This window comes from Loxodonta africana, chromosome 4 (genome assembly GCF_030014295.1).
Source record: "Loxodonta africana isolate mLoxAfr1 chromosome 4, mLoxAfr1.hap2, whole genome shotgun sequence".
NCBI classification, from domain to species: Eukaryota; Metazoa; Chordata; class Mammalia; order Proboscidea; family Elephantidae; genus Loxodonta; species Loxodonta africana.
Window position 1 is genome coordinate 56,843,664 of NC_087345.1, and position 21,993 is coordinate 56,865,656.

The following is a 21,993-nucleotide window of genomic DNA, read 5'->3' on the forward strand; positions in this document are numbered from 1 at the left end:
AGAGTATTGCATTAACAGATATTCTTAAATGCATTCTAGGGAGACTTTTAATTTTAGAAATATGGCAAAAGAAGTGACTTGGAGTCATGGAATCACATTTTTTTTTCTTCTTCCTAATTATTTCTATTTGTCTACAAAAAGCTTATGAATTTTGTTATAAAATGTTTTAACATTTTAAAGAAAAAATTAAGAAAATGTTTTACTGTTTTTCAAGAGGATTCAGATAGAACGCAAAAGTTCATAGGCTTGAAGTCAGATGTTCTGGGATCAATTCCCGACTCTGCCCTTTACTAGCGATCAGACTTGTCAAGTCACATGACCTCTCTGAGCCTGAGGATGCTACTGCATAAAACGATGACAATATTACTTAAGTCAAGCAGTTGTCATTAGCACCAAGGACATAATATTTGGAAATTATGCTGTAAGCAGTAAATAACCATACTGGTAAAATATACTGTTAAGGTGTCTTTATCCTCTTTTAATGAACAATTTTTAAGAAGAAGTACCAGGGCTCCTTGAGGTAGGTCCTGAAAGGAACAAAATGGAATGAATGTTTTAGAATATTTTACCCAAGTTGGAAAAGTGGTATTTTCCTGTTGCAGAAGATGACATGGCAGAAGGGGAGACCAGAGGCGACTGGTTGCCAGTATCCTGCAGCCCTCCAGTAGAATGGGAACGCAACCATTCTTTGCCCTCTTCTTGGTTGGCCTGTCGAGATGATGGGGTATATCTGCAAAACATCACAGCTAAGACACTTAAGCACATCCACACAGCAAGGCAATCCCAACCTGGGAAAACAAGTGAGTGGAGCTTACTATTCAGACTGAACAACATTCTCAAACAGATTCAACCTAATTATAATTGCTTAGTTCTTCCAGATGATTTGACACCATCTGTTTGAATCTCACAGGAAAAAATAAATAAATAAATACAGGATTCTTGAGAAGAAAATTATGCTTCTGTGAGATATGAATTTGAAAATCATAAGCAATGAGCAGACAGCCAAGTTAATTGAGAAGGACTCAAAAGCACAGTGTTTGGAAGGATGTGAAAAGGGTGAACACATTAAAAATGGTGGACAGTGGTAGTAGGCCAGAAGCCAAGTGAAGTGGAATGATGGTCACAGAAAGGCACTGGAAATGGAACACAAATTGGCAACTATTCAAAAATGAAGAAGGAAAAATATTTTTTTTGGTTAAAAATGTCACTTAACATCATGTCTGGATTAGTAAAAAGGGAAGGGAATATACGTTAACTTTATTAGAAAAGAAATTTCTGGAACAAAATCTTTGGAAATAGAGTAATTTCCAGGTATTTGCTATTGCTAACAAATTGGAAAGGAAAAAGATAATAGGGAAAAGACCTAGTCTGGCCAGTACTTACTGTTTTGCCAGAGTAAGTAAATTCTTAAAGCCAAAGAACAGTTAACTTATGTTCATACAGAGTTACTCCTCTATATCCCCCTCAGATAAAAGTGTGTAGTGAAAGATGGCCATGGATTAAATTTTTGTTCTCTTTTTTTTATCATGAAATGAATACTTATTTTGTGAATATTATATGACACTCAACTAAGACTAATTCAGATTCACCAGCACCTCTGAAAAATAGAAATTACCCTAAAACTATTTTGAGTTTTTGCCAAAAGGATTCTTTAAAAATCATGCTTTAATTACATTATCTTTCCTCTGATGATGAAAATATGTTTTCTTTGATTCAAATCAGAGCATCCTTCAACCTTTCAACATTACTGGCCACATCTGTAGACTATATGGGTTTTGAGGTTTTGCAAGCATATGCCTGCAAGATGCAAAAGTTAGGGAAGTTAATTTCATTTTAATTTCCAGAAGTGAGTTTTGCATTCCTCCAAAGGTTGCTGCCCGCTGAAAAAATACAATGCCTGGGACATGTCCTTTGAATAGTCTTATTATTTCCAAAAAGTGGTATTTATATTATGTTTAATTTACTGAGTCTGGGCCTCTACCAGTGTCTCTAAGGATTATCTCACTGATTCCTCAGGCTAGAGAAAACATCAGGATTAAAAGTGATTTCATCCTCAACACCAGGTGCTACATGGCAAACAAACAAAGAGAGAGGAAGAGAGACAGCACACAAAGTTTACATTACAACAGAGAAAGGCAGCAATTGTGCTGAGAAAAATATATACCTTAGTCCCTTTTTGGGTAGTGTATTTCTGTCAAGCTGCATGCTGTTAAAACAAAGAAAACCCCTAAGGACATAATGTAAACAAAACTTCCAAAGTACACATCCAACAAAAATGGTTCTCTGTTTGAACCACACAAAATAATTTTTCATAACATATGCTAAAGGCTTAACTCATTAGAAAAGGCTGATCCAAGGGTGACCAGATGTCCATTTTTGTAACACATATGAATTTCTTTCTAAGTTTGTACCATTCAGTGATAACTTAAATGATAGAAATGTTAAAAAAAAATAGTTTAAATCATATGTTATCATAATTTCCCTCTGCATTCTATTTACCTAATGCTTCATGTGACTGGCTAGACTTCTACCATGATTGCACATGTAGGTGAATTACAGAGATCAAAATGAGATAGATCACCTCTCAGTTAGAATAAGAGGTTCCAGTGGGCAAAGAAGGTATGAAACACCCTCTAATACTTATATTTTGATGTTTGAAATATTTTTAATAAAAATATTTTTCCCTTATTTACATGTAAGAGAAAAAAATATATATGATGGGCATCTGCTTGAAAGTCAATATTTTGGCATCATCTATTTAAAAATGTTAATGAAATTAAACTATGCCATCTCTTGGAAATTATAAATCTGATATTAAAACAGCTATGCTTATCAGTCTCTATTTTAAGTAATTTTATTTGATCACTGGAAGGGATGAAAGAATGTGTAAAGAGAAAAATGAGAATGGCCTCTCTAAAAAAAGGGGGAAGGGTGTCTATTAACAACTAGAAAACTCTGGCGGTTAACAACTAAGTAGGGCAAACGTAAGAATTTCTATTATAACCTCTGGTGTGTGGATAACTACGGAGTAAAATTCTTTTGGATTTGCAAAATTATAGCTGCCTTCCATTAGAATCTCAAATGATCAAAATTAAATACACAGGAAATGCATAATGGGAATGATATAACATGAATGCAAACACATTGACTTGAAATTTAATCCGTCAAATCAAAGCTAAAATGTTTTCTTCTATTTGTACTCCATTGTTTAGCACGGAAAACAGAACGCATCCAAAGCCATTATATAACTTTTAACTTTACCTATTGGAAATATCTACATAATTTAAAAAATATATTATATAGAGGTCTGCTCCTGTATTATATCTCGACCGTAGAAGTTTTCACAGCAGTGTGGACAAAAAGAGAAAGAAATCATATTAAACAAATATGAAAAATCTCCAGATGGGAACTGTTTTGTACTAAAACATTAATATGGTCATAAGACATTTTAAATATTATCTCTTTCATGTGTCTGCATTTATTAATGTTTAATGCTGCAGAACAAATGGAAAATGGGCATTTTTGCCAATGTTAACCAATTATTTAAAAAATAATAGGTTTATACGATGTTGAGTAATTTAATGAAAGAAAAATTACAAAAAAAAAAACATTTAAATTTAACCAATTAAAGTTTTAAGTAGAAATAGCCACCGAATCCGGATAATGATGATTCTATAATGTAGACATTTCCCACAAACCCTTGAGTCACAAACACATATGCCTCCAAGGGCCAGGCTTGGATTTAAATGCCAGTGAAAAGGAATGAAGTGGAGATTTGGGCCAACATTCTGAAGAGGGTAGGCATTGTTTGGCTAAAGGAATATGAAATCAGGATTGCCAGATATTCTGACTTTTAAAGAAAGGCACAAACCTGGGTTCTTATAGAAATATCCAGATTCGTAAGGTTTGTGACTACTATACAGTTGTTTAAACTTTGGTTATGCTACCAAAAAAAAAAAAAAAAAAAATCAAAAACAAACGTGGACTGGTTATGGCCCAAGGGCTACCTGTGATCTAGAGCTGCTATAGAGGGAAAGTTGTTAAGGAAGGCATTTATGTACCTATATATTTACTTATTGTTTTATTCATTTTTAATGAACAGGATTTTGAACAGTGTTTCATTCTGTTGTGCATAGGGTCGCTATAAGTCGGAACTGACTTGATGGCACCTAACAACAACAATGACAAATCGATTTAATGGTACTACCTATTGCTGCCGAGTCAATTCCGATTCATAGTGACCCTATAGGACAGAGTAGAGCTGTCCCATAGAGTTTCCAAGGGGCACCTGGTGGATTTGAACTGCCGGCCTTTTGGTTAGCAGCCATAGCTCTTAACCACTAGAAAAATCAATAAACTATTTTAAAATTGTAGATAAACAGGTAAGTCATAGATTTACGCACATCTCTATTACACATGTCTAATTATTTGCCTTAGATATTTATACTTGAACATGCTTTCTCTCAGGCGTGGCTCTCTAGTTTCCTTAGCTTTCCCAACATTCTGCTGACTGCTTAGTTATCATCAAGCCTGGATCACAGATCAGATCTATTTTTTTTTCTTCAACAGTTTATAAGCTTTCTCAAATGTATTTTAAACTTAAAGATGTATATTAAACTAATATTTCTTGGAATTTGTTATCAAGAAAAGATAAAGCACAATATCTAATATCGAAAACTATTTCAATCCAATTTACTGGAAAGACCATCGATAATTATATACTACAGCCCTGAAGATATTAAAATTTACACTTAATATTTACAACTTAATATTCATCAATATATTTCATTAAGAATCAAGGGCAAAACATTAATTTATTCAAAATTATTTTTATTTAAAGTTAATTTTAGAAAAAAATTTTTTATGCCTATTTCTGTATTAAACCCTGACCCATTGCCATCGAGCCGATTCTGACTCACAGAGACCCTATAAGACAGAGTAGGACTGCCCCATAAGGTTTCCAAGGAGCACCTGGTGGATTCAAACTGTCAACCTTTGGTTAGCAGCTGTAGCTCTTAACCACTACGCCACCCAGAGGTTCCATTTCAATATTAGAACATTCCTTTTATAAAATTGCCCTATTTAAAAATCTGAACAATGTAGAAGACCTCCTTAAAGAAAATAAGTAACTGTACAGTTGCTATTGTATTCCTATAGTATAAATCTATATTAACTTCTGATAAAATATAGATCTGAGTAAAGTATTAAAATTGCAGGTAGGGGTTTTTTTTTGTATAAGACTCATCAAACTGTCCATCTGTTTTTGATTGGAGGGTTGCTTGATTACAAATAGTTATTTGGATATTTTTTTCTAAGGCTTTAATGTCTATGGCCAAATGGTCAATCTGTTACAGTCATCTTTATGATTACAATAATAATAATAATATTTTGGAGATGATTCTGGTTAATAATTGATAACATAATTGTAGTCTGCTTTAGGGTTTGTTTATCAGATTGTTATTTACGTTCCTCACATACCAGTAGACAATCTAGAATATATTTACTAAAACTATAGCTTGCTAATAATATATTTTGAAGATAATTTGATTTACTTGTTGCATGTTTTGAAAATAACACGCGAGGATGCCCATTTACCTTGAAATTGTTGAAAATAGACTCTAAAGAGCTATAGGAAGCCTAACTTCTCAGACCAAAAATAAAATAAAACAATACATGCTGGTTGTTCTGTGCACTGTCTATACAGAACCAGAAGGGAAACGGATGCAAATGTCTACATTTTAGTTTCTGTCGCCCAGCTGTCATAATATTTGTCTTGGTCCAGTTTTTTGTTTAAGAAGAAAATGTGTTTTGTAATTAGTAGCCCATCACTCTGGATTTTGCATTTCACAAAGAGCCCTGGTGGCGCAGTGGTTAAGTGCTCAGCTGCTAACCAAAAGGTCGGAGGTTTGAACCCACCAGCCTCTCCGTAGGAGAAAGATGTGGCAGTTGGCTTCCGTAAAGATTCATAGCCTTGCAAACTCTATGGGGCAGTTCTAATCTGTCCCACAGGGTCTTTATGAGTCATAATCGACTCAACAGCAACTGGTTTGTTTGTTTATTTCTGTATTTCACAAAGGCAAGAGAAACAGGTGAGAGCAGATTGGGGAATCTTAGATTAAGGGACAACTCTCGGTATACGGTGTAGAGAGTCTAGGTAAGGTCTACCAGTAAGGCTGGAAATCTAGAACAGAGGAGATATGTCCCCATCACTATCAGAGTGAAAAAGAATTAGGGGAAAAGACTGGCATTTTCAATAACCAGTATGCTTCCACAAATAACACAATGAAGGTGTGTGGGCAAGACAGCTTCTGAAAACTTTAGGTGTGCCAAGAATCGAATAGCATTAAGGTACATAAGGGAGAGAGTGGCAGTTTTATGACAGGGGCTATGAGTCAGTACCAGAATTTCTGAGAAAATATTTTTTTGAGGGAGAATTTAAGTCATTATGCTCACGCTGCTGAGCATATTAGGTAAGGAATACCTTGTTATGTTCTCCACTTTAAATTAAAAAAAAAAAAACTCATAAAACCAACAGAAAACACCTTATACTAGGATTTATTTTCAAGGGGACTGTTAAAAATGTCACTGGGACTATAGTTTTCTCTAAGAATTCATGGCTGACACTTGATTTCTTTTTCCCATTCTACTAGGATTCCCCAACGATCTGTTCGTTATTTTTCCATAGAAGTGCTAATAATGCATATTAACATTCTGTTCAGAGCATACTAGTTGAATCTTTTAAAATTTGGTCTTTAAAAATGCTGAAATTATTACAGGGAGCTTGTGCTGTTCTGGAAACCCTCGTGGCATAGTGGTTAAGTGCTCAGCTGCTAACCAAAGGGTCTCGGCAGTTCGAATCCGCCAGATGCTCTTTGGAAAATCTATGGGGCAGTTCTACTCTGTCCTATAGGGTTGCTATGAGTAGGAATCGACTCTACCGCACTGGGTTTGGTTTTGTTTTTTTTTTTTGGTTTGTGTTGTTCTGGAACTAAAGCCAAATCGTTAAAATGTCTCGAAAAGACATCATTCAATATATAAACACATGCTTTGAATTTTATTCAAATTGTCTACTGGATATGTATGTGTGCATTCTTATAAAGAAACTTAATATCCAATCATCCTACACTTTGCATCTTCTGTAAATTTGGCAATAAGAATAAATAAAAGGCCCAGTCTCATCAATCTTATGCCCCTTTGCATGGTGGCACACCCACTGAAATAAAGTAATTAAAGGGGGAGGGGTTGGTCATGGGGAAGGGGTGGATGAGGATTTCATCAATGCCTCCAGGAAATCTCACCTTTCTGAGAGAGTAGATCTCACGCTACCCGTTCTCATGAGCAGGGTCTGAACCTCGTGAGTGCCTGTGGTCAGTCCAGACAGAGAGCCATGATGGCTGAGGGGGAGGTCAATGGACTCAGAGCTCGTATGGAGGCTAGTCATGGACTGGTAACTCGGAGTGTCCTTGCTGCCAGCAGAGGAACTGCTCAGATTGGCAGCCCACACAAGACCACCTGATGTGAAAGAGTGAACCGATGCTGGGCTGGAAGCCAATGAGTGACTTAAGCTTATAACATCTGTAGTTAAGTCTGAGGGTTTATTGAAGAGAGGGCTGCTGCTGCCACTTAGCCCACCAGCACTGCCCATGCTGCCCGTACCAGACGATGGTGATTCCAGACTGCCTTGCCGCGCTAATGTGGTACTAGGACTGGGCATTACTGAGGAGGATTTCACACCCTCAGTATTAGGTGCAGAGGCAGATTTGCCACCTGCCTTGGCACCAAACAACCTAAAAGAAAAACAAATAACAACTTCAGTTGTTCCAAGAAACTAATATCCACATTTAATATTTAGGGTTACAGTCGACAGAGCCAAGTGTGCTTTGGTGTACTGAAGTACCAAGCACTTCCTGTCTCTACGTTAATAGACTTAATACTAATATTAGCTTGGACTTCTTAACGAAGTGCTGAAAATCTCTCACATCACCAGAGGGGTAAGTCAGTACTAGCCTGCTACCCGGGAGGTAGGAGAAGGGGGCAAACCAGAAGCAAATCAAACAAAATCCCTGACTTTCACAATTTTAAGTGCTCATGAGAATCTTTTTGCCAATTTAATAGCTTGACCATACTTATTGTTACCTATTTACAGAGCCATTATAATGAAACAACTTCTACGCATTCGGTATATAACACTTGTAAAAATTTTGTTGTTGTTGTTTTGCTTTTTCTTTCATGTTCAATAGATTATTTAAAATATAAAAGGGATGTGTAGGGCAAAGTTTAGGTGGTTAATGCTGCATAACTAGTGGTCTGAGTGACTGTCAGGGAGTAGGTGGTTAGACATAATACTGGACATTGCTGGCAACATATCAGTTTGTCTGCCATCTCCCCCAGAAAAGGCCAAAGAGTTTATATCAGTTGCCAGTGGTATTCAAATACATATTTTTAAAATATAGTTGGTGCTAAATTGCATGTTGGAGTTTAGTTCAGAAAACATTTTAGTTTTGTAAGTGAAGCAAATGATATAATTGAACTTATGTAAATATGGAAATAAAGTGATATGAAGTAATGGCAGAATGATTACTACTTAATGAAATCCGTATTTCCTGCAGTGAAATATTTTCTGACGAATATGAGAAATTGTTTCATAGGTAATGGGCCACAGGAGGGCACTGTTCACTTCTAAACTTAATAGAAATATGCTCACTCCAAGTCATAATTTAGTTTTTCCAATGAGAATCAACATTTCAAAAACCTCGCTCTTCTGGATTAATATTTCTACCGAAGAATATAACCTCTAGGTTGTTGAAACAATCATGTATCCGAGATTGCTTGAAATGTAAATGTTTCAAGGCCCTATACTTCCAAGGTATCAAAGTTCTTGGTTGTCAGTACAATAAGAACAAACATTAAAAGATCTTTAACATGTAATGGACGATAGATGATACTCCATCATTCTGCAGATGAGAAACAGACCCAGAGGTTTGACTATTATTCTCAAGTCTTTAATTGTATCTATTTTCTGCCACTTAAAACACGTTGGTATTTAAAAACAGTGATCTCTAGAGCAGAACTCCACACACTCAATACCAAAGACAATTCCAGAATAGAAATCAAGTTTTGTTGCTTACTTGACTCATGGTAAAGAAAGCTGATAAAGAGTTAGCCCACTCTTTAGTTTTTAATCCTGCACTAAATGTCTGAATATTTTAAAATTCTCTCAATCATATCTTTATATTATTTATCAAGATATGGTACTGTTTTCAAATTCTCTCAATCATATCGTACCTTGATTTTCTCTACTATGTCAAGATATAAAAAACCCATTGCCGTTGAGTCGATTCTGACTTAGCAATGCTATAGGACAGGGTAGAGCTGCCCCATAGTTTCCAAGGAGCTCCTGGTGGATTCAAACTGCCGACCTTTTGGTTAGCAGCCATAGCTCTTAACCACTATGGCACTAGGGTCAAGATATAGTACTGTGCAAGTATGTCCAATACAGCCTGTTACAAGAAATACAACTGTTTACACTTATGATCATCAACTCATTAATAGCTACCAAGGTAATGAACACCAGAAGGAAATACCAATAGTCAAAAAGACCTGTTTGCTTTGTTTGTTAATTGTGGAAGTGAGGGATGGGAAGCTGTGGAAATTTTACAGCTATGTCTTTGTTTTATCACTACCCCTGAATATTGCCATCTGCTTTTAAGTCTCTTTACATGCTGTTTGTGTTGCTAAAATTACAATGATAATGAAACCAAGATGTTTGGCCATTTCTCAAAATAGCATCAATTTTTTGTTAACTATTTACATGATCAGCTTCTTAGAACTCATTGAACTTCAGAAACTAAATAAATAAAACTATATCCACCCATCTATCTTAGAATATATATTTCCTTTTATATTTCCCCAGTGCCATTTTATGCACTCTTACCTTCTAAATGTAGGTGAGGCAATATCAGGATACTTGGATCCTGGCTGCCTGAGGCCTTGTGTCCCACAAGCAGTGGCAGAAGTGGGGCTAGATTTGGGGGAACTTGACAAAGAAACACTCTCTGAATCTGAGACTGCTACTTTTTCCTTTTCCTTGTCTGTTTGGTTGACGGTAACAGGGCTGGAGCGCCCTGATCCAATCTTGGTTGGTTCTCTGAGTTTCGAGGTGGTGGCACCAGCTGACTTGCTGCTGACATTGGAATCAATACTGCTGGTGCTGGATCTGTGGCCACCTCGGCCAGGAATGCCACTGGTGCTGGATTTCGAAGGGCGGGGCAAGCTGCGGTACTGTAGCGTGGTCTTTGAGCTAACGTGCAGCACAACATCATCCTGATTCTGTGAGCCGTCCAAACTGGTTTTTCTCCCTGCATTTGACTTCCCACCAATGGCAGCAGATTTGGGAATTTTACCTAGCGTTGCTGAGCCACTTGTGATGGTTGCTCCGCTGGTAGTGATCATAGTAGATGACCCTACTCCACTTGGCTTCTTAAATCCAAAAGAACCAGTAGCAGTTGATCTTCCAATGCCTGAGGGTGGCTTTTTCCCCTCATCTCCACTGCTTTTCCCTGCATCTGAAGGAGACCTTTGGAGAGAGGATCCTTTCAAGGGTGTTTTCCCTTTCTCAGAAGCTTTGGCATCATCAGTTTTCCCTAATTAATGAGAAACATACAAATACAGGTGTCTGCACATTTTAATACCATGATATTTCTTTAAACCGTGTGTAAAATACGAATGCTTCTTTACATAACTTCAGTTCCTGAATGCTTATTGTTTTAGATCTAAATAGGCATTCACTCTAAAATACTGAGAAAACAATGTAAGTCCACAAAAATATGGCTGTCAGAGGAAATGCTATGAGAGATCAAGGAAATAAAATAAACACATATATTTTTTGATATCTATTAATGTCTTATATCTTGCAAGTCATCCTTTATAAACATAAGTACCTAATCATATAAAGCCAAATGCTGGAAAAAAAATTCATTTCAATATCTGTGAGACGATTATATTTGAAGTGCCTTATTACGTCAGTACTTCAGATGGCACTATCTAAAAATTAGACACTATTTGAAAAGTAGTTAGTCTTCAAAAAAAGGATAGTACCATTTAGCAGAATTCTTTCACTCTTTATTTTTTTATAAAGCCTAATTCACAAACAGGGTTTCAAACCTCTAGCATTCCAACACTTTAAATTAGGGTGAGTGCCACTCAGTTTGTAGTAAAACTCAGTGGCATCCTTAACATAAATATTCTAAACTTTCTCCAGGAAGGCAGAATGAAAGCAATCTCGTTATTGACTAAGTAGTCTTTTTTTATTTTCACATGACCAGAAATGACTGTGGCAAAATATGAAGGCACCAAAACCAAAAACCAAACCCACTGCCTTGGAGTCCATTCTGACTTATGGCAACCCTATAGGACAGTGTAGAACTGCAGCTGAGCTCTTAACCACTGTGCAACCAGTAGCCCCAAATTATCTACAGGGGATGCCTAGATTGTTATATTCATGCGGGCTTTTAGAAGAAAGTATGTAAATTTTAGATAGAAAAATCTATATGGACCAAAAAAAAAAAAACCCATTGCCATCAAGTCCGTTCTGACTCATAGCGACCCTATAGAACAGAATAGAACTGCCCCATAAGGCTTCCAAGGAGCAGATCGTGGATTCAAACTGCCGACCTTTTGGTTAGCAGCCAAGCTGTTAACCACTGTGCCACTAGGGTCCCTTACATGGGCAAGAACTTCATTAAAAAAAGGGAGAAATTATTAAATAGAACAAAGACTGAATGAAAACAAGAAACTAAAACACTTTTAAGTAACAGCTGCCAAACCACAAGCTTACCAGGTGTCTTGAGTGCACTAGTTCCAGCTTTCTGCCTGGATGGTGTTCCTCCTTGTGCAGACATGCCCCTTCTCCAAGAACCTGTCTGTGATACTGACAGGGGGGTTTTCTGCCCTGATTTCTCAGAGTCTTCAGGAACTCCCGAAGAAACACCCTTCCATTTGCCACCACCATCCCCGTGGCTGTCAAGGTCCTCTTCTGATTTTTTCAGCTCCTCAGTACTATCCCAGGTCTCGTCTGTTGTGGAACGTTTCTCAGAATCTGTCTTCAGCTATACAGAAAACATTACAGGAAAACTTTATGTAGAAGAATCTATGAAGTGTGAATTAAGGCACTGGAATATACTTTCAGATAACTGGTAAAGAAGCAGCACTAATTTTTATATTTCAAAACAATTCCAAAGATTCCTCTATTTTTACCTATGGCCTTACTTAAGTTTTATTAATTTTAGTCACTTAATTCTAACTTGTACATATTAGAGGATGTCAGAATAAATATGTGCAGAAAACCCCAATTCAATACCCCAGAGGTGAATGGATTTCCTATGTAAAATGGAACAAGGAAAAGTGAGACAAAATAAAACTTAATTATTAATATCTGTTTTGGATTTACCATTCACAAGAGATCCAGTCTTATATTTCAGAGGCCAATATAAAATTAATCAAGAACTGACTCGACGGCACTGGGTTTATGCAAAATTAAACTATTAAAATGCTTAGTAGAGTTTGTTTAAAACCCTATTACAAAGAGATATGGCTGTTCTAGGTGATACTGTAATCAATAGAAAATATCTGATTTAGATGATTCAAAATAAGCTTCAGCGCATGTCATACCTTCTGAGGGTATAGCTCTAGGGGAACCTATGATAAAGACATTTTAGGGGTAGGGGTGTCCAAGTTGTCCTGCCTTATTCACTGTATACAATTATTTCAAGTGTAGGTGTTGCATTATATTTTAAACTAGTTAGTTAGGTGTTGCTGAGTCAGCTCCAACTCATAGAGACCCTAAGCACAACACAACAAAATCTGCCCAGTCCTGCACCATCCTCACAATCATTGCTATGTTTGAGTGCATTGTTGCAGCCCATGTTAATCCATCTGGTTGGAGGTCTCCCTCTTTTAAACTAATATAACATAATTTGGAGAAAAAACTGGTGGAAGTCCTGGAAAAAAACAATAAAGCAATGCTCACCTGAGTGTTTTTCCTGGAAGGGATGGTGATGTTGGAGTAAGAGCTAACTGAGGATGTGGTGTTCAGGTCGTCAGTGCTGATATTATCGAGGGTGTCACTAAGACCACTGCTCACAGAACTGCTGTCATCCCAGCTAAAGGCAAGACATGCAACCACAATTACTGAAGCTCAGGATGCACAACGCAGGTCACCTACATTTCCACACAACCTTTAATGCACATTAGAAAGACTATTCCTTCCTTTTAATTTATGATGAAAAATTACTCACTTTCCATTTTGGGAAAACCATATTTATAGGAACTGAATATAGATCTGAGAGTAGTCTTAGCTGATAGTTCAAAAGAATCAGCATCTAGAGTAGATCCGGGTTCTGAAAGAATATTTGTTGGGATGAATGAAAACACTGCTATAAATATCACATGGTTTCAGGAAAGAATAACACTACGGCTGATTTTTTTTTTTTTTTCTGAAAAAGTAATCAGGAGTCACAGTGCATACAAGAATTCATTCTTTGTCCTGAAAATAAAAAGAACCAGAAAGTCATTCTTCTTTCTTCAATGTTAGCAACTACTTTCAATCATTCTTGAATACTGAGATTCATTCAATCGTATCAAACCTCCTGCCACCCCTTGAAATTTCTAGTTGGTTTAAAGACATCTCTTCAAACTGCTTTAACTCTAAGATCTCCCACTCTGAAATACCACTTTTTGACCACAATCTTCCATACTTTCAGCATGTGAAACTCTGATGATTCCTAATTTTTATGTCCAGTTTATGTCCAGAATGGGAAGCTCTTCCCTCTTTTTAACAGCTCTCTTGTGTTTTTTACTGCACTGACTTCTTTACCAAAGGATACATGGTCTAAAGATCTGGAGCCAAAAGAGCACGTCACTGATGGTCTAACCAGGGCTCTATTCTAGTTCTCCTTGCTTCCTATCTCTCCTGACCCTGTTTTAATTAAGACGTGCTTTACTCCATTCTTATTCTGGAAAAAAAAAACAAGAAAGTCATGATTCAACACCCAAAGGTTCAAGGTATCCGATCTCAGGTGATTTCTCAGTAGTACTTAGAAATCCTGTTTTATCCAAAAGGAGTTATCTTCAAATTCTCAATGTAAGTTCTTAATTTCTCCCTTCTTCCTCTGGCTACCAAGGTCTTCCTCCTAATATGATTCTGAAATTGCTTTCAGGAAGATCAATAACGTCCAAGAATTGAGTGTCTAGTATGTGTCCTACATTTCTAAGAACTTAATATGTATATCTAATCTTCAAAACAACTCTATGAGGCAGGCATTATTATTACACCCATTTTATAGTAGAGGATAAAGGAAATTTATGCAGATTAAATAACATTTCCAAGATCCCACCACGGTGGAGCTGGGATTTGAACCCAGGGATTATGTCCCCAGAACTTGGTCAGCACTATGCTCCCATGACTCTCATTTTCTCACCCCTTTCTTTTTTTAATACACCATATATAGACTCTTTGCCAGCTTCACCGGTGTCCTCAACATCCTCTCCTTATTCCTCTTCTTTTGGATTCCTTCGGATTCCTCAATATTCAGGACGTAATATTCTTCTGAACTCACTTTAGACATTGTTCTTTGGAGACTATTTAGTCTTCCAAACTTCAATATCGCCTCCATGATTTTGACAGCTGAATTCATATTTCTAATCCAGACTTCTTTCCTACTACTAAATTAATACTTGCTGCATACTGGATAGTTTCTCTAAAGTAACCTGTCAATATCTCAAATTAATTTTGTCTAGTCTATATAATTTCTACTTAGAAATTTTTCCCTTGCAGTTATTGACATTATTCATCAGTTCCTCTGGCTTAAAATATTGGTGTTATTGCCTCGCTCTTCTCCCTCAGCTCCATTCTCAGTCAAGTTGTCTCTAATCCTTTAAAATTCTTCTCATCTACATGTGTCATAGCCACCCTTTTGTTCCACATCCTCACTGCCCATCCCACCCACAAAAACTATTACTGAATATCTCCTCTTATTCCCCGTATGATAAATAAACCATTCCAAATAAACCATAGTTCCTCTCTTTGAGGAACTTAGTGTTTACTGGGAAGGACAACGATATAAACCAATGATTATATTATAAAATGGTAAGTGTTGTCATAGAAGTCAATGTGTGGCAAGGCAGAGCAACTGTGTCTACTCTGAAGAGTTGAAAAATCCCTTTGTGTTTGAGATATTGCAGTAGTGATCACAAAATGAGGTACTATTTCAATCTTTCTGTGGTAGCTTTTATCACCTCTTGAGTTTTTTATCATGATTTTGTGCTGTCTACCTTCTTGGTGGTAATCTGAATTTCTTGAAGTCAGGGACTATGCTTTCTTTATCTTTATAGCTCTAGCACATACTGTGGAATACATGGCTGGTTGATGTCTGTTAAATTAATGAAACGGTTTTACTTTCGAAAAGGCTGCTTCTATCCAATATTATATTCAATTGAATCCAATAATGCGGATTTTTATATAAATTTGCTCAACATATTTCTTTGCTAAGCAATCTTGAAAGAACAAATTTTGATCGATGACAATATTATTTTCCTAACGTTAAAGTTTCATGACTTCCATCTTTGATTTTGCAAATATTAGAATCCTTTCTAGCTAGGATGTAATTAATCCTGTTTATTGTGACACATTTAATTAAGTTTAAAAAGCTTCACGGAATTTTTTTTTTTACCAAAAGAATTATAATTTACTGCATAATTAGTTCTGAGTTGTAGGTCTCCAATCTCATCAAAATGTTTTCTCTATCTTTATTTTTAATTTCATTAGATATGCTAACAGTGCTTGACAATATTCTTCATAAACGGGCAACTCTGTCTCCTCCAAATTACAGATTTATCACTCCACTGAATTTTTTTCAACAATCTAGGACAGCCCAATAAACTACAAATCTGTATATCTTATCGATATATTTTACATTTAACAGAAAATTTAGGGTCAAATAATCAGCTATTCTACATTTTACATAAGAATTATATAATTTACAAATAGCTCAGAATTATTCAGTTTGTTCCTTTTTATTTCTGAGCAGCTTTCCATTATATGGGTATACCACAATTTGTTTATCTACCACCTGTTGATAGGCATTTGCGTTGTTTCCAGCTTTCAAATACTATGAATAAAGATTCTAAGAACATTAATGCACGAGTCTGTGGATGGACATTTGTATTTTTCTAGGAATAAATACCTAGGAGTACAATTGCTGGGTCATATGCTGAGTGTATGTAAAAAACTGAAAACTCTTTTTGCAAAGTTTTGTATTTTTACTACCAATTACGAGAATTCCAGTTGCTCCACATCTTTCATAAAACTTGATCTTTATAATATTAGCCAGCCTAGTAGATATGCAGTGGTACCTTATCGTGAATTCAGTATACACTTCCCTGATCACTAGTGCTGATGAACATCTTTACATGTGTTTATTAGCCATTTGAATATTTTCTTTTAGTGATGTGCAGGTTTAAATCTCTTGTCCACTTTTTTTTATTGTGTTGTTTGGTTTCTTACTGTCGAGTTGTAAGAGTTATTTGCATATATGGTATACAAATTCTTGTCAGATACCTGTTTTGTGGATATTTTCTCTCAGTCATGCTGTAGCTTGGCTTTTTAATTATCTTAATGGTATTTTTCAAAGGACAGAAGTTTATAATTTTGATAGAGTGAAAAGGATCAATTTTTCAGAGAGTTCATTTTTCTTTTCCTATTAAGAAACCATTGCCTACCCAAGGTTGCAAAGATTTTCCCCATGTTTTCTTCTGGAATTTTATAATACTTTTGATTTTTATTTTTAAGTATATGGTACATTTCTCATTAATTATTGTATACAATTTACATTATAGATCAAGGTTTATTTTTTATCTATAGATATGGGGTTTTTACAATATCTTTTCTTTAAAAAAAAATTCTATCCTGCATTTAACTACGTGGACATCTTGTCAAAAATTACTTGATCACATATGTGTGTTTCTATTTCAGGATTCTCTAATCTGTTCCATTGATCTATTTGTGTATCCTTTTGCCAATATCACACTGCCTGGAATACTGCTGCTTTACAGTAAGTCTTGAAACTGGATAAAATCAATCCTACAGCTTTTAAAAAATTTCTCTTAACTATTCTAAATCTTTGCATTTCCATTTCCATTTTATAATCACCTTGTTACTTTCTACAGAAAACCTGCCAGTATTTTGACTGGGATTATATTGGATCTATAGATCAATTTAGGAAATACTGATGTCTTATCAAGTCTTTCAATGCACAAAAAAGAAATATTTCTCCATATATTTTGGTCTCTAATTCATCTCTGCAATGTTTTGTGATTTTCAGTGTGGAGGATATATATACATATTAAATCTCTAATGGGTCAAAATCAGCTTGATAACAACAGGTTTGGTTTGGTTGGTTTTTAAGTATTTCATGGTTTTTGATGCTTGATGCTATTGTAAATGATATGTTTTAAAATCTATTGTCCAATTTTTTATTGCTAGTATATAAATTACAATTGATTTCTCAATGTGGACTTTGTATGTTATGATGTTAAATTCACTAATTAGTTCTAATAGATTTTGTTACCAATTTATTTGCATTTTTCATACATGTTTACGTCAATAGTGAAAAAAGCCTTTTTAATTTTTTACTTCAAATCTATATGCCCACTCTTTTTTAAATATAATTAAATATTTTAATGCATTAACAAAATGCAAGTGTTTATCTCATATCTAACAGAAAAATACTCTTTCGCCTCTGATGATGACATTGTCCTAATATTTAAGTCCAGAACAGACTCTAGAAATCTAACTTAATAATCAGAGATGTTAACAACTATCAGGCAGTGAAAAAAAATCACCCTAGTACACTTTTTACTTTAAAAGGAATAAACTATTAATACATGTAACAACATGGGTGAATTACAAATGCATTATTTTTAGTGACAGAAGGTAGATCCAAAAGGTTATATTCTGTGTGATTTCATTTATGTGACATTTTAGAAAAGACAAAGCCATAAAAATCTAAGTCGGATCAGTGACTGCCAGTGGTTTGGAATGGGGGAGGATTCAACTACGAAGAAACTGTATCAGGGAATGTTTTGGAATGATTGCACTGTCTTGTATCCTGATTGGGTGGCAGTTACATGACTCAATGCATATGCCAAAACTCAAAACTGTACATAGAAAACAAATTGTACTGCATGTAAATAATAATAAAAAAAACTGTAGCCAATTAACCCAATTAGTCACTACTATTTAAATATACACTAGTATTACTAACATTATACTAACAAAACAAGACGAAAATGATTGTTTTGGGCATGCCTTTTAGTTTTCAGATTTTCAATGCTCAATAACTCCACGGGGCCAGAGATCAATTTTATTTATCTGGTAGTGAATTTGTAACTCATACCCCTATGTCCAGCCCTGGATTCACACTAGGAAGGCCTGCTTGAAAACAAATGTGTTATAGGTTCTTTTGTGGTAGAGGTAGTCTGCTTTCTAAACCTTCAAGATCATTTCTGTTTTCTACTTTTTATGATGAAGAATTCTGAAATATTAACTAAATAATTATTAAAGCAACTTTGTAGACTTTAATCTGATTCCAAAGGAAAATGGTAGTCTCGTTTGTAGGTATTTTTGCAACACACTCTGTTTTTTGGTATACGCCCCTTCATATGGCTTCATATGGCAAGTATTCAGTTCAGGCTCTTTGATATTTCATATCTCAAGATCTACTGTTCTACTTATACACGTAAATGTAAAACACAGAGATGTCCATTCAATGAACAACCAATTTCTGTATGTTCGGCATTCAAGAGTGACTTCAATCTCAACTTGCTAGTTTATTCAGTTTATCCATTAATGAAATAAAGAATACGCTTACTATTGATTGTTTGAGATTTACTCAGCTTCAGCCTTACCACAAAAATTATCATGAGAATGCTATCTACTGACATTGTTTCTGACTTCTATAAGAATACTTTTTCAGCTCTGACCTTTAAACAATATGGCTTTTTGTTTGTTGTATTAAAAGTTAAAATAAGAAATAGCCATATAAATGTTTCTGCAGCTATTTGGAATGTTTCAATTATATATTGTATGGTTATTTGGAAAATGTAACTCTGGATATTTAATTTTTGTCAGAATCTGAGTGTTCTTAAGGTTGACGCTATTGGAAAACTATGGAATAAGTACCAGATGTGTGTAACAGAGTTCCAACAGCATAATGTTCTTCCGCTAGTACCAACATGTGTCACTCTTTGTTCATTAAGATCTTTGCCAAAGTATCACGTTCTCTGAGAGGCCTTCCTTAGGCACTGTATCTAAAATTGGTCCTGTTTCCCCACAGGTATACTTCCTATCTTCTAGCCCTATGCTTTCCTCTTATCAATTACTGTTATCTAACATACTACATAATTAATTTATTCTTTTTATTGTCAGACAACTACATGAAAATTCTTGAAAGTAGGAATTTTCTGTATATTTTGTTCACTACTAGATTCCCGGAAACCCTGGTGGTGTAGTGGTTAAGTGCTACGGCTGCTAACCAAGAGATCAGTGGTTCGAATCCATGAGACATTCCTTGGGAACTCTATGGGGCAGTTCTACTCTGTCCTATAGGGTCACTATGAGTGGAATAGAAAAGACTCGATGGCAATGGGTTTGGTTTTTGGTTTGTTTTTATTGGATTCCCAACTTGGAGAATTGTCCCTCATACATAATAGGTACTCGATTAAAACTAATTTATAAATCAGTCATTATGGTCACTTGCCCACCCAATTCTTAATGCTGAGAGTAAATCACCTAATTAGATACTATGTCACCAACCATGAATCAACTATTGTATACTGGGCTTGGATTCCTGAATGCTACTCCCACTTACTTCCAAGGCCTCTAGCCCCCACTTAGATTTATTGGACAGGTTTTAAAACAGGTCCTAATTTTCCACCCCACCCCACCCCTCACTCTAAATTAAAGCTCATATATCCTTGGTTCTACACATAGGAAGTATGAGAAAGAAAAAGGTTAAAAATTGTTCAGCAAATTCAACACTGTTGATATGCAATTTACACATAATTCCAGAGTAAGGCTTGCCTTTCATAAATCAGTGAGATAATATAATTAAAGTCTCCATTTCAGTGTTTGAGATCTGTGGACTTTCAACAAACATGTAGGGTGATAGGGTCCATGTATTTAGGCAGGGCCAGACAGTCGAGAAAAGAAATTCTCCTTTATTTCTTAAGTGTATATTTTAAATGGGGGGGGGGGGGCGGCTCTCCAGGTCTAAGTGATGTAACAGAAGCACAAAAAATAAAGAGAATGAAAGAAATGGGAGTACAACCTCCTAAAATTTCTCTGGCACACCAGAGGACCAGTGTCAAAAGTCTCATGCACTCGATACACTGAGAAAAAAATCTGTTCTCTTCAACCAGAAATTGGCAAGTAGTATAATTATATATGATACAGTAAAAGTTCTAGGATTATACTAAATATTTCTTTAAAGTAAAAATAATGGCTTCATAAAAAGAAAAAATAAAGTTAACCTTATCTATCTACAAGACTACTTTCTTAAAAACTTCTGGATAAACTTCCTGTTTTCAAGGGGAAAGCAGATTACATTTGCATAACAAAATAAAGGCACTACTTAAGAAAATATCCTATGGCATACTAGAATAGCTTTGTTTTCCACTATTTACATAAATGTAAACAAATATTCATAATTACATGTAGAGTCTGGGGTTTTTATTTTCTTTGTTTTTGCAAAAAGTATATCTATATCTATCTATATAGATAGATATAGTATATATAGATAGATATATATACTGAGAATTAACTAATTAACTCTCCAGATGGTGGGTTTGGTAGCAATATGTTAAATCAATGTGAACACAAGACCATTTAGATCTACACCATACCTTGTTTATCAGCAAATACAATATCTACCTGTCAAGTTTTAGCATTGTAATTACGGAAGTGTAAATTCTCTATTACTTCAGGATCACTGATAGAGAGCAATTGCATTGTATTTCAACAAAGATTTATTCAGCATTTCCCTAGAACACTCTCTTTACTACCAAAAAGCAAAGAATGAGTCATTAAAAGAGACTTCTGAATTGAAAAAAAACAAAAACACACACACACAACTAAATAAAAATCAAGTTTAATATACTAAAAATGACATTAAATAAATTCATCTCATTCTATAAAATGTTATAAAAGAAAGTTCTTTCTAACTTCAAAGATGTTTCATCCTTCCACCATTCATTAATGGTTTACCCTGGTAGAGTAACTGATTTAGAATCTATTTGAAAGTTTTCCTCTATGAATCCTTCCATGATTTCCAAGGAAACTTCAATTCCTCCACTTCTGTGTTTACTGTTACTCTGCTTCCATTGGCTGTATTTATTTCCTACAGAGCTGTTTCAGCCACAGGATTGTGTGTGAGGGCAAGGACAGTGGCTTCTCTCTCTTGCAGTCTCAGGGCCTAGCTTAGTATTTGGCCCATGACAGGTTTTTAATTTTTGGAAAATAAATAAATAAATGATCTAGTCTTATATAGTCAAATGCTATACCCTTAATCTGTGATTCATTCACTCATTATAACACTAAAATGTGAATAGTATTATAAACTATGGTAAAAATCAGTGGGCTGAAGTGAAAGGGAATCAATGAAAGGGACCTATTAAGTTGGGGTGAAAAAGAACCACCTTTGTGAAAAGGTAAAATAAATAGACATTAAGAAGACAACTGAAAGGTGAAGAGAAGCCATCTGCGAAAGAGTTGAGAGGAAGAGCAATAAAGGATATAGCAAGTGCAAAGACCTGGAAGCAAGAATGAACTTGGCATATTTGAGGATCTGAAACGAGGCCAGTGCAACTAGTGAAGAGGAAGGAAAGGGAAAGGAATAAAGTACTGAGACAGAGAAGGTTACCAGGACCAGCTCCTGGAAG

The 21,993-nt window shown here is 35.4% G+C and overlaps 1 protein-coding gene across 1 annotated transcript in view; it reads right to left on the bottom strand.

Moving 5' to 3' along the window:
- Window positions 1-21,993, bottom strand: part of NAV3 (neuron navigator 3) — a gene marked incomplete at its 5' end in the record, with an annotated part of 304,732 nt that overhangs the window by 82,371 nt on the left and 200,368 nt on the right. Inside the window, 6 exons of the mRNA XM_023559140.2 lie at window positions 570-730; window positions 2,165-2,206; window positions 7,299-7,787; window positions 9,935-10,643; window positions 11,837-12,107; window positions 13,028-13,160. Of these exons, the coding sequence (XP_023414908.2) occupies window positions 570-730; window positions 2,165-2,206; window positions 7,299-7,787; window positions 9,935-10,643; window positions 11,837-12,107; window positions 13,028-13,160 (1,805 nt within the window). The remainder of the gene's footprint in view (window positions 1-569; window positions 731-2,164; window positions 2,207-7,298; window positions 7,788-9,934; window positions 10,644-11,836; window positions 12,108-13,027; window positions 13,161-21,993) is intronic.